At 46.7% G+C, this 13,606-nt stretch overlaps 1 protein-coding gene across 1 annotated transcript; it reads left to right on the top strand.

Annotated features, from left to right (window-relative positions):
- Positions 1 to 13,392, top strand: NPEPL1 (aminopeptidase like 1). The gene is made up of 12 exons (XM_074553931.1): positions 1 to 210; positions 1,053 to 1,238; positions 2,334 to 2,504; positions 5,024 to 5,113; positions 5,764 to 5,845; positions 6,021 to 6,163; positions 6,708 to 6,785; positions 9,246 to 9,346; positions 9,865 to 9,988; positions 10,337 to 10,513; positions 10,757 to 10,867; positions 12,512 to 13,392. Exons 1-12 carry the CDS (start codon positions 61 to 63, stop codon positions 12,668 to 12,670), a joined length of 1,572 nt encoding a protein of 523 aa, XP_074410032.1. The 5' UTR covers positions 1 to 60; the 3' UTR covers positions 12,671 to 13,392.
- Positions 13,393 to 13,606: the final 214 nt, after the last annotated feature.

Genomic DNA, 13,606 nt, shown 5'->3' with positions numbered 1-13,606 from the left:
CGCCCCGCGGAGCCGGGGCCGGGCCCGGGGCGGGGCGGCGCGGCCGGGCCGGGCAGGAAGATGGCGAACGTGCAGCTGGAGTTCCAGGCCAGCGCGGGCGAGGCGGACCCGCAGAGCCGCCCGCTGCTCGTGCTGGGGCAGCTGCACAACCTGCACCGCCTGCCCTGGGCGCAGCTGCGGGGGAAGCTGCAGCCGCGGGTCACCGAGGAGGTGAGGCCGCGCCGCGGGTCCGCGCCCCCTCAGAGCCCGGCAGCGCCCGCGGGGCTCCCGCGCCGCGTGTCCGCCCGGCCCAGCGGCCTCGCGGGGGCTGCGCGGCCCCGGCCCCGAGCGCTGCCGTGCCCGCGCACCCCCCGGGCCGGGCCGGGCCGGGCCGAGCCTGTTGCTGCGGCGGGGCCGCCCGGGCAGCCGCTCCCGCAGCCCTTGTGCCCACCCCGGCGGGGAAAGGCGCTGTGCCCGCTCTGAGGGATCAGGGGGCGGCTGCAGTGAGCGCTGGGAGCCCCCTCCCCGCCCGCCACCACTGCGGTGGGAGTGCGGACCTGTTTGTTTAGTGGCGGTGATGGCTTGTGGTAGAATGATAAACGTTTTGCATTGCGGCTTTTAGGTCGCTAGATGTTTGGCAGAGGTTTTTATACAGGGCTCCCCAGTGTCTTAAGACAATATTTACCCTTCTTGGTTTTATTTGTTTTTAATTAAATTGCTATGTGAAATAATAATTCGGAGCTAGTAAATCATTCTCGTATTTATCACTAGGAAAACTGTCTCAAGTTAAGAAAGCTCTGAACCAGCCTGTGCACTAAACAGTGTGGTTTTAGATTGTAATTCATACGGCTTAAAGCAGATGCTTGTAATGGAAAGTACGTTTATATTTCCTGGTTAATGAACAGGTTTGTCAAATTTCCTGTTTCTCTTCACTCCAGAGCTTGTTGTGCACAATTTCTTTGTTCCCAACACCTAAACCCCTGTCATTAAGAAGTGCCTAAATCCAGCAGGAGTGAGGTGGGAAGGAAAGTCTGGCTCAGTTCTTTGTCCCTAAACGCTTCTTTTCTCCCCAGATCTGGCAGTCTGCTCTGAGCACGCTGAACCCCAACCCCACGGACAGCTGCCCGCTGTACCTGAACTATGCCACGGTGGCCGCGCTGCCGTCCCGGGTCAGCCGGCACAACAGCCCGTCCGCCGCGCAGTTCGTCACCCGCCTGGTCAGGAACTGCCTGCCCGGGGGCGTCCACAGATGCATTGTTGTAAGTGCCTCTTGAAATGCTGCTGCTGAAGCGTCTGGCGAGTGGTTTCTCGACTTTTCCGGGTGGTAGCTGTCTCCAAGGAGACTGGAGGTGGACAAGTTTGACTGATATAATTGCACTGACATGAGTGGTTTTGCACTGGCATGTAGGCAAGACCTGGCTGTGATGGTTTGTGCATGCTCAAGCACATTAGGAGGAGGAAATTAAGGCTGGATTCGTATGGAACATCTTCAGCCAGGAATGCCCATGCAAAATGAACTATTAGTGGCTTTTTTCAAACTAGGATTTGGGATGTCAGCACATGCTTCAGGAGTGGAGGGTGTTATGTCTGTATCACAGAACCCATGAGCGGTGCCTTGCCTGTGCTGTTCAATGAGTTTCAAAAGTCTTGATGCAAATAATGCTCCAGTGTGAGGCCTTTGCCCCCTCTAGCTCTTGGGCTTCTTTGGTCACCTTCTATACAAGCCTGATGAATTTATTTGTTTCTGTGGGTTCTACAATTAATATCAGATTTGTGAGTTGTTGGAGACTCATGCAGTCAGTGTCAATGACAAAATTTAGTAGTACTCTTCACTTGGAAAACTTATTTGCAAGAGTAATAACTCTAGGTAACTTTTACACTTTGAAAATGTTTAACTGAAGCTGCTTTCAATTGGTAATTTCTATAATGAATTTCTGAAAAATAATCTACCTGTTATTGAACTTTTGGGTTAATGCTGGCCACATTCTCATACAATTTCTGCCTTCACATTCTCATATGATTTCTGTCACTTTCACTTTTGCTTTGAGCACATTTTGGTGATTCCTGTGCCGGTTTTGGTCCTGATCTGTGGGCTAACTTGTGTTAATTGCACTGGTATAATTACAGCAGTCCAGCTCCTGTAGAAGGATGAACTAATTGCAGCAGTGTAACTCATTCCAAATGGGAAATGATCTGGACCAGTTCACTGGGTGGCTTTCACACTGCCTCTGTCCATGCAGAACAGAGAATGAGCTTCTCTTGGGCAATGTTATTTCCCACCCAGCTCCTTTTTCCCCAGTGAGAGCCCAGATCCTGTCAGTGCAGCCTTGGTGATGTGTTTGCTGCTGTTGCAGATGGTGTGTGAGCGCTCCGAGGTCTTCGCCTCCGCCTGTGCCCTGGCCAGGGCCTTCCCCCTGTTCACACATCGCTCCAGCGCCTCCAGACGCACTGAGAAGAAAACTGTGACCGTGGAATTCTTCCTGGTTGGCCAAAACAACGGACCAATGGAGGTGGCAACACTCAAAGTAAGATTTTGGGGGTTTTCTGTCACCTTTTCCTTCAGTTTGTTGCATGTGCAAACACATCTGTCTTCAGCTGCCTCTGGAATAGGTGTTGTGTAATTATCTTAGCTCAGGGTTCCTTGGTGCTGATCAGTTCACAGCATCTATGAGTGGAAATACTGAACAGATTATTGCAGCAGATGCTGAGGATGTTACTCAGAATTTACATTTCAGGGTGGAAATCACCAAACAAACAGCACAGAGAAAATGTCTCCTCTCTCACGCGTATCACAGATGCAGACTCTGGTTTTAGCCTTTAATATTACACTGCTTTTGGTATGTGGGCTCTCACTTTTTTCTACCCAGGCAAAAGCTGTGTGTGGCTGTGCAGGTGAATATCACAGTGAAGTCACTCAAAGTCACTTAACAGGGATCACACATGGCCTCTGCTATTTCTGTCTGATGTACCTCTTTGGCTGAGTTTTTCTGTGGCCAGAAACAGGACCCTAAGAAACAAAACAGCTTGGAGATGAGCTGTACATGACGGTGAAATATGCCCAAATCATCTTTCAATGGCAGCAAATCAAAGACTGTTCCCCTTGTTTGACTGTTACAGAGAGGAAATTCCACATCAGGTAACTGTTGCCATGCCAGGTCATTCCTCTTCGAGATCCATAAACTTAAAAGCTCTTCCAAGGTTTGCAGTTAATCTGTTAGGGAACTCCCTGTTCAGTGCTCCAGGTTCTGTGCTTTGGTACAGATGGATACTTCCTTAGCTGATCAGGCAGTGAGGTTACAGAAATCCCTTAAAAGTTTTGGCAGTGGATTTGACAAAGGGTATGGTGTTGCTACATTTGAAACTCACAGAATTACAGCTTTAGGGGTTTGGTTTTTTTCAGTGTCTTTTCCTCTGTGCTTGGTCTTTACTCTGTGAACTGATCTGGCCCCAGAAAATGGTGCCAGCCCAGTTTTCAGCAAGGTGGCAAAGACAGGCGTGCTGAGAGCACAACTCTTGATCACTCCATTTTTTCCATGCCCCAAATCAGAAAAAGCATAGCTGGTGTCAAAAATAGTTCCTTCAGATAGGTAGATTCCAAACCACTTGGGTTATTTTTAACTTAAAAACAAAGCTGCAATTATTTCTACCTCCCGTTTTTCCCCTTGATGTCAATGCCAAATATATTACTGGCTTCCTCTTAGCTGAGTTTGCACCCCTTAAATTCAGCCAGCACCAGACAGCTAATGCAGAGCATGGAAGAGGCATGTGGTAAGACATTTTTATCTAAACCTCTCCCTTGGCATGTTGTATTTTACACCTAGTGCATTGTGCAGGGCATTTTATGGTGAGGACTAGCAGGGATTGTCAGAGCTTTGCAAGATTAAAGGCTGCCATTATCCATGTTCTCTGGAGCACTCTGGAAACACAAACACAGGCACGGCTTATTTCTGGAAGTCGTGCTGCTCCCCTGGGGCTTGGCCTTGGGGTTGGAGCACCTCCTTTTACCTGCCTGGCCCTAACAGGGAATCACTCCAGACAGAGCTTGGCTCCTGACGAGGTCCTTGCCCCTTCAGGGACAGTAAAGCAATCAGAAGTAATTGCAGGGAGTTGGGCACCTTTCCAAAGCAAGCCAAGGTTGTGGAGTGTGCTGGGATCCAAATGTATGGAGACCTCAGGCTGGTCTGGCCAAGCCAAACTTCAGATAGCTCAGCATGAGTGAGTGAGTGTCCAACACCTCAGACTCCTGTGAAACCCATCTTGACTCACCCTTGTGCTGTGTGTGGTCCTCAGTGTAGTGTGGCTACTGGAAAGCTTGCACAAAGTTTCCTTCCCTCAGGTCTTAGGGCTTCAAGTTGTTTGTTCATGGGAGTTAAAAGTTGAAGCTTGGTGTCTGGTGTGTTCAGGGTCCTTCTTTTGCCAGGAGGATCCTTCTGTAAGGAAACAGCCTTGACCAATTTGATTCTGTCCACTCTTGCTGAGATGAGTTTTTGCTCAGTCCAGTGAGGGTCAGTCCATTTTGCCACAGAAATCAGGGAACAGTGCATGTTTTACACAAATATGGAATATTCCACTTTCCCTATGGGCCTGCCATATAGAATGTCTCACACAGTAATCTTTATTTCCTTCAGCCACTCTGCTGCCCTGTACAAACTCTGCAGTTTCTTTCCCATATTGCAGATTACACAATCTCTGTAGGTTTCCAACCCCAGCAGCCCATAAGCTCATTGTGACTTCCTGAATTAGCTGCCTCTTATCTCTCTTTCCTCCATTTCACTTTGCCTTCTTGATGTCCCTTTGGTAATGGAGAAAGATACTAATTTTGCAACACCAGTTTGCTCAGCAGAAGAATACAGTTGCTTAGAAATTAAAGCACATAGTAAAATAAGCTGGACACATACAAAAATACTGGTCAGCTTGGCTGTGGTGGTGACAGTTAAGCATTAATGCTCCAGAGGAGGCACAGATGTGGTGCTGGCTGCAGGGGGATGAATGCAAAGCTGTGCCAAGGCCCAGCCCCTCCCAGTGACCTCCTGTGCTGTTTCAGTGCCTGGCCAGTGCCACCGAGGGCGTCCGGCTGGCCGCGCGCATCGTGGACACGCCGTGCAGCGAGATGAACACCGACGCCTTCCTGGAGGTTGGTCGTGCCCCTGATGAGGGATAGTTGCTAATTGGAGCTCCACACTGCTGTAATCAAGCCCTGCTGTCTCTCAGTGCAAGCTGTGTGTCAGCAGGGGGAAGAAAATCCAGCCAGGGGATTTTCTTTTGGCCTTTCACATTTTCTAGAACTGTGCAGAGTTGGAAGGAAGCAGAGTTTACAGCTTGGAGTAGGGCACTGGGAAGCTGAAAAAATGAGTTCCTCATTTGGTCACAGCTCTGGATTCTTGTCTTAAATCTGCTGGTGACCAGAGTTACTGAAATCATGGGACAGCTGACAGATTTCCAAATGAGTTTTATCATAAAGATCTGGAAAGCTGTTGAGAATGAAATTATTCCTGTCCTATTACATCATGATCCAGTAGAGTGAACAGTTGTCCTTTACCTCAGAAGATTTCTTTTACTGGCAGAGTCTAAAGGTCAAATTTATATTTCATGCCATAGTAAGTCAAGGATGTGTCAGTGGAGTTGGGCCATTGGAAAAGCAGCACCACTCCCAAAATTGTGAATGTTTGTATGTGTATGCATGCAAAATCACAAAAAACCCTTAACTGGGTACCCATTTGTGTGGAAAGGCACAAATGTGTCCTGATGATTGACTGACCATGTCCTTTTTTCTGAATTATTAAGGAAATCAAAAAAGTTGGCAAGGATCTTGGGATTACCCCTACCATTATCCGAGATGAGGAGCTGAAGGAGAGAGGCTTTGGAGGTACAACTTGTTGAGTTTTACACTTTTTTCTTAGCAGATGACTGGAATGTTTTGCCATTGTGATGTTCCATTTGCACATTTTTTAACTGTTTTGTTGCCTGTAGTATTCCAAGAAAATACCCACAGGGGCTCCCTGCAGTCTTTGTTCCCCACAGGTTAAATTCTCTGTTTTCAGGTATCTATGGAGTTGGAAAGGCAGCTCTGCATCCTCCAGCCCTGGCAGTTCTCAGCCACACCCCAGATGGTGCCACACAGACCATTGCCTGGGTGGGCAAAGGCATTGTCTATGACACTGGAGGACTCAGCATCAAGGGGAAGGTACAGAAACCCTGTTCTGCTGCTGCCTTTGCTTACACTGCTGTTTGCTGATGGTAGCAGTTCAGATAATGTCTGTAGGAAACAAAAGTACCTTTTTATCGAGTTAAATGCTTGCTCTGTTGTCATCCATATGGACACAAACTATCAGGGGAGAAGACCAAATGGGATACAGAGACCACTGCAGTGCAATTCAATAGCAACATGATATTTTGCCCTTTAAATATTGCCTGCTGAAAGGCAGAAAGTAGGAACAAAGATGTTTCATTTCTGGTTTCAAAGATAGAAGGAAAGCCCATTGGAGCTGGCCTTACAAGTGTGAAACTTGTAAACAATGTTTTTTTTAACAGTTTAGCAGCCCAGGTTTAGTTTTTTTCACTTCCAAGACCACCAATAAGCAGAGGCACATGTTCCTTATTTGTGTTGATGACAGCTGAGCACTGTCAAAAGCAGAGTCTCAGAAGCATCAGAAACACTGGTTCTAGCAGGCATTACTGTGAAATTCTCTTTTAAAGACAAAAAAAATTCTGTGGTTCTGTTTAAACAGACTACTATGCCTGGAATGAAGAGAGACTGTGGTGGAGCAGCTGCTATTTTGGGTGCCTTCAAAGCCACTGTAAAGCAAGTAAGTAAAATGTGTTAATTGATATCATGTATCCCAGCCCTGCCAAGGAGCTTGGATGGATTCCCAGAGACAGAGGCCTGTCTAATCCTGAAGTTCTGACCTGCCACTGCTCTTAGTGAGCTTGAGCCACTCTGCTCTTTCTGCTATTTCAGGAAAATATTTCACATCTTTACTGGGATCTTGAGAATTGTGAGAAATTCCTTGAGTGCTGATTTTTTTTTTTTTTAAGGGTCTTCCTTGAATTTCAGAGTTTGTTCTGTGGACTGAGTGGTTTCTGGTTCCTTGAATCAGGTCTATACTTGAGTTATCCAGTGCTGATTTTGTTTAAGCTGTGGGATTTGGGGCAGCTGTTGTCACCTTAGCAAAGAAGGGGATGAGTGACTCTGGGATGTGAAATCTTTCTATATTCCAGGTCCTGTGCCAGGTCTAATATTAACCTAGTGGGTAAATAGCAGCTCTGGTGTCATCAGGAGCTGCTTGTTGGTTTGCTTCTGTGGTCAGAAAGTAGTGGGGGAGCTGAGAAGAAGCCAGGTATTGAAATATGAAGAATTACAAATATTCCTTTTGCACTTTAACAATGCAAGCTGGGGAAAAGTGGCTGCTGCCAATAAAACTCTGCCCTCTCCACAAATCCAGTGATTGAGTCTTGCTGACAGAGCAGCTATTGCCTCCAAGGAGTATGCAAAGTTCAAAAAATATTTACTGCTGCAGATTAATGCATAGATCTGATGGATGCTTTGTCCAGGGGCTGATCAGTGCCAAATTCCCATTTCTCAATAGTCTAGCTCTGTGTCTTGGCCCTAACAGCATGTTTGATGTGGAAAGATTGTAAACTTCACAGTTATCTGCTGAGAATTAAAATTGAAAACAGATTTGTGAGCTGCATCTCAGGCAGAATAACAACCTTGCACAACCAAATCCTTCAGAAAGTTCTGTCAGAGGTCTGCAAGGGACAAGAGCTGGAATGTGGAGCTTTGGGATAGCCATGGATGGGGGACATCCTTTCAGTCCTTATTTCCAGAGCAGTTTTGTGTGTGATTGCCTGCACTGAGAGAAGCTCCATTCACAGTCACAGGAGATGTGAGCACCAGTGATCTGTCAGTTCATACACAATTACTGCAGCAGGGAATAAACTGCCAGAGATGTGTTTGGACAGTCTGAGCCTGGAGAAATCTTTATATGGAGAAACAAAGGAATGAACTCACTGCCTCATTTTACAGTCTCGTGTGAGAAGACCTGTAAATGGCATCCCTGCAGAAAATATGTTCGGAGAGGCGCTGGGAAGAATTTGTTGTTACTGTTTCAAGTCTTTTTTTTTTAAATGCTTTTAAGAATCAAAGGGGGAAGAGGTTTCACTGAGCTGTGCTTTGTCCCAGAGACTGAAGTGGGAAATGTGTGTTGGATAGAAAGCTCAGTGGGAAGAGGGGCAGAGGTTATTTTCCATCTTCATAAAATATGTGCCTGCATGCTGTTCAGCAGTTACACAACCTGATTTTAAAAGGCTTTGGATGGCAAAATTAAACAAGTGATTTTTCCTAGAAAGATGCATTTCCTCCATTGTGAGCTTTCCAACACAAGGGAGAAGAGAAAAAGATTGACTTAAATTTTTGATTTCTTTATTGTTATCATGATCCTGCATGTTAGCATAGTGAATCCTGCTTTTGAGGAGCTGCAGGCAGAATGAGCTTCAGGAAAAGGCAGCTGATACTGGAAATAGATTTTCACTTTTTGACAGTAGATTAACAACATGTCTCTCTAGGAGGAGGAAAATGCAGAGCAGTGAGGCTGGGAATAGCTGGGTCATGGAGGGAAGGTCCATCTCCAGCAGTGCTGTTTGCCCACCAGCTGGGCTAGAAACTGGGATTACTTTCTGGCTTGTAAATGCTGCCTGTTATTTTGAAAGGTTTTGATTGATGCCTTTGCCCTTTAGACTCCAGAACCTGAGCTGATTCAGCAAGCCCAGATTTCTTCAGCCACAGACTTTTATCAAGAGATTAAGAGCCAGGTTTTCCCCCAGAATTTGATGTTGTTAAGGAGGAACAATGTTTTCATTTGTTAACTGCTGCTGACTCCCTTTCTGTTCCTAGAATCCCTCCATACAATACAACTGCTGTATAAATAACAGAATCACCATCCATTTTAAAATACCACCCATAACCACATAAGCTCTTGACTTTAAACCAAAATTAAAACATTATGAGATAAACTAGAGGAGAGGAGGCTGAGGGAAAAAAAAAAAAACAAAAACAAAAACAAAACAGGTTAAAAATGCTCTGTGCCTCCCAGCAAGAATGGCACATTTTAAAAAACCCAACTAACACCCACCCACCAAAAACCCCACCAGAATTCCTTTGAAAATTGTAGCATTGCTGTCAAGGAGTTTTAACCCCTCACTGATTTCAGTCCCAATAAATCAGCTTGATGTGAATCAAAGCCTTTTCTCCCCTCTGGTTGTTACAGGGGTTTAAGGACAATCTTCATGCTGTTTTTTGTCTGGCTGAGAACGCAGTGGGACCACGTGCAACAAGACCTGATGACATTCATGTTCTTTACTCTGGAAAGTAAGATTGTGTCTATCCCTTTCCCATAAACAGAACAAAAATCAATCATTTTTCTGTTAATCTGAGAGCCATGCAGATTGTGAAGCTGTCTATAAATCAGCTTCCCTAAATATTGATAATTGCATTTCAGACATCCATAGCAGCGAGTTTTAAGTGTGCTTAGATTTTCCTGTGGGGAATGTAGAGATACATCAAAATACATGGATATCATGAGCTGCACTTCCCTTGAAGCACTCAGAATTTAGGACAGTTTTCTTTGTCCATCTGCAGCTGCACTGTGGCAGCAAAGACAGCCCACCAATGGATCAGAATCTGTTTTAAGAACAGATGTTACTGCTTTGGCAGTGATTTGTAGAATCCCAGCCTCACACAGGCCCAACAAGTAGAGCCTGCCACGAGGGCAGCACTGTCATTTCCCTTTTCCTTGTGTGCTCTGCATGCTTGGAGCTGGGGAGCAGCACCAGCCAGGTGTGTTGTAGTGTGTTATTGAGTCCTGACGTGGGCTCTCTTCCTCCCAGAACTGTGGAAATCAATAACACTGATGCAGAGGGGCGCCTGATCCTGGCGGATGGAGTCGCTTACGCCTGCAAGGACCTTGGGGCTGACATAATTCTGGATATGGCCACTCTCACTGGAGCTCAGGTACAGCTCTCCACAGGCATCACTCAGCTTCTCTTCGGTTCTTCATGCAGCTTTTCTGCTTTTGCATACTTAAATTTAAAGTGGTGTTCTGATGACATCAGCAACTCATACAAGCAGGCCAGTGCTTAATGTTTGCAGTTCAATTTATAATTACCAGAACTGGGTTGTTAATAGTGATCAGGATTTTCTTGTCTATGAAATAGCTTCCATTTCAAGTCATACACATTTGTACACAGCTACAAATTTAACACCATTATTTTCTAGCACCTGTTCTGTTTCCTACAAGGTTATATTGATGAGCGGTGGTGGAAGGTGACTTCTTCCTGATTGTGTCCTTTACCTCACTAGGGAATTGCTACAGGAAAATACCATGCTGCTGTCCTTACCAATAATGAAGAGTGGGAAAAGGCTTGTGTTAAAGCTGGCAGGAACTGTGGAGACTTGGTCCATCCTCTGGTGTACTGCCCTGAGCTGCACTTCAGTGAATTTACCTCTGCTGTAGCTGATATGAAGAACTCTGTAGCAGTAAGATTTCTTTCTCTATTACATAAACATATGTGTTTTGTAGACAGGAGAGGAATTGAGCAGGGCCACCCTGCTGCTGGGGGCTAAGTCAAGGATTTACAGTAAAGTTGGTTTGTAAGACTGTTCTGGGGCCATTCATTAAGCTTTATATGAAATTTGTGTATCTGTCTTTCCTCTAGGCAGAATGAACCATCTACACTTTCTCTGCTGGTGAGACCAACTCTGTTTTTATTGCCCCCACAGGACAGAGACAACACCCCCAGCTCCTGTGCTGGGCTCTTCATTGCCTCCCACATCGGCTTCGACTGGCCGGGGGTGTGGGTGCACATCGACATCGCTGCGCCCGTGCACGCCGTGAGTGCCCTGCCCTGCTGGGGACAGCTGGGAACAGCTGGGAATCAAACACACCTGGGGAACAGCTGGGAACAGCTGGGGAACACAGCTGGGAATGAAACACACCTGGGGAACACAGCTGGGAACAGCTGGGGAACACAGCTGGGAATGAAACACACCTGGGGAACACAGCTGGGAATCAGACACACCTGGGGGAACAGCTGGGGAACAGCTGGGAATCAGACACACCTGGGGAACACAGCTGGGAACAGCTGGGGAACACAGCTGGGAATCAAACACACCTGGGGGAACACAGCTGGGAGTCAGACACACCTGGGGAAACACAGCTGGGAATCAAACACACCTGGGGGAACAGCTGGGGACAGACCTGGGGAACACAGCTGGGAATCAAACACACCTGGGGAAACACAGCTGGGAATCAAACACACCTGGGGAAACACAGCTGGGGAACACAGCTGGGAATCAAACACACCTGGGGGAACAGCTGGGAACAGACCTGGGGAACACAGCTGGGAATCAAACACACCTGGGGAACACAGCTGGGAACAGCTGGAAATCAAACACAGCTGGGAATCAAACACACCTGGGGAACACAGCTGGGAACAGCTGGGAATCAAACACAGCTGGGAATCAAACACACCTGGGGGACACAGCTGGGAATCAAACACACCTGGGGAAACACAGCTGGGAACAGAGCTGGGGAACACAGCTGGGGGAACAGCTGGGGAACAGAGCTGGGGAACACAGCTGGGAACACACCTGGGAATCAAACACACCTGGGGAAACACAGCTGGGAATGAAACATACCTGGGGAAACACAGCTGGGAATCAAACACACCTGGGGAGCACAGCTGGGAACAGCTGGGAATCAAACACACCTGGGAATCAAACACACCTGGGGAACACGGCTGGGAACACCTGGGGAACACAGCTGGGAATCAAACACACCTGGGGGAACACACCTGAGGAAACACAGCTGCTGCCTGTGTTGGGTCCATCCAGCTCAGAGGGACAGAAATAGGTGGAGAAGGGTCCTTTAGAAAAGCACTGCCTCTTCTCTCTCCTGAGTTTCTTGGTTTGGTGGTTTCATCTGTTTGTATTTTTCATTTTGGTTGTAAGATATTTTTACAGCCACTTTAATCAGTGACATCTTTATCATTGTGAGCATTGACAACTTGCCTGGTCTCTGTTCATGGCAGTAATCCCAGCCTTCCATTTTCAACCATGTAGTTTTAAGATGATTGACCAGAATTGATCATCCTTCCAAAAATATGTTCCCTTTGGTGGAACTTGTGTATATTATTTTTTTTTCCCTAAAAACCAAGCCAATTCACTCCACTTGCTTCTTTTTTTTTTTTTTTAAGCCCAGTTTTTTCAGCTCATATTCCAAATCCAGGCTCAGGCTGGGTGGGAGATGCCCTGCCCTGAACAATGCTGGCCTCTCTCCACCCACAAGTGAGTGGGAGCTCTGTTCCCATGTGTTGGTTTAATCCAGCTGGGACAGATTCCAGGGGTGGTGAGGATCCAGCAGCACAGACAGGGGCTGGCAGTGGCTGCTGACCACCACAGCTCTCCTTGCATCAGCCAAATTACAGCTAACCCAGCTCCTGCGAGTGTGAACCGTTGGTTCTGGTTTTGTTCCAGGGTGAGCGAGCTACTGGCTATGGCGTGGCTTTGTTGCTGTCCCTGTTTGGAGGGGCCTCTGAGGACCCTCTGCTGAAGCTGGTGTCCCCCCTGGGCTGCAATGGGGACTGTCCCCCTGAGGACATGGAGAGGGACTCCAAGAGACGGCGCCTGGTTTGACACAGCCCCAGCCCTGGGCTTACCTCACTTTGCACTGATCTGCTCTCAAGCAATGAAATGTCACACGTCAGAAATTCCCTTTTTTTTTTTTATTATCATTATAAGATTTATTACTTGTTTCTGATAAAAACAGCCTGATGTATTGTTTAGTTTGGTTTTTTTAAATTATTGGTGCACACAGTCGCTGAACGATATCAGTGGTGCAGAGTCCAGGCTCAACTAACTGTATCAGGAAGAGGCCACGTCCTCCTGAGCTCCTCACAAACCTAACTAAGTGCATTAATGCATGAGAAGCTCTCTCTAGTCTGAAGAAGCAACTGCAGCTATTGCTTACAAAGCCTTCTGAATTAATTATTATATGTGAGGTTTTATCAGACATTTCTGCAGGCAGGCCCCACTACATCTCAGAACACAGGACAAGGAAAAAACTCTGTAGACTTGGCTTATTCAGAGACAGTTTAGCTTAGCAGCAAAGGAGATGTAATGAGAAAAGGCCTATAGGTGCTGTTTCTGCATGTTTTAATGTTCTGACCAGTAAAATCAGCAAGAAGGGTTCAGAACATATGCCTATGTAATTGTTTCACATACAAATTACAGAATGTATTCATGTTAAATGAGGAAAACAATAGAGGGACTGTGATTGAGTAAAATCAGTTTACAAAGCAGAGTGGCTTCTTGCCACTTAATAAATTTATTATTATTAAAGAAGCTTGCATATCCCATGTGGTGTTTTGTGGTGTTATTTACATTTCTGAGAACACTGAGTGCTCCAAAACTTTGTGTACAACATCATCACCCTACTCCCGTTCCTTTTCCCAGCACTCAGAGCTGAGAGGGGAGCAGCCTGCAGCAGGTGCTTTGGGGCAGCCCTGCAGAACTTTGTGATTCCCCTCATTTGGCTCAGTCAGGGTGCTCAGGGTGCTCAGTGTGAGTTTC

The sequence above is a fragment of the Zonotrichia albicollis genome, chromosome 17 (assembly GCF_047830755.1).
Source record: "Zonotrichia albicollis isolate bZonAlb1 chromosome 17, bZonAlb1.hap1, whole genome shotgun sequence".
Classification (NCBI taxonomy): Eukaryota; Metazoa; Chordata; class Aves; order Passeriformes; family Passerellidae; genus Zonotrichia; species Zonotrichia albicollis.
This window is presented reverse-complemented; position numbering and strand designations above follow the sequence as displayed.

Coding starts and splice junctions, on each gene's coding strand:
- NPEPL1 (XM_074553931.1), top strand. CDS start 61: ATGGCGAACGTGCAGCTGGAGTTCCAGGCCAGCGCGGGCGAGGCGGAC. Junction 211..1,052: donor AGCCGCGGGTCACCGAGGAG/GTGAGGCCGCGC, acceptor TTTTCTCCCCAG/ATCTGGCAGTCTGCTCTGAG. Junction 6,164..6,707: donor GACTCAGCATCAAGGGGAAG/GTACAGAAACCC, acceptor CTGTTTAAACAG/ACTACTATGCCTGGAATGAA.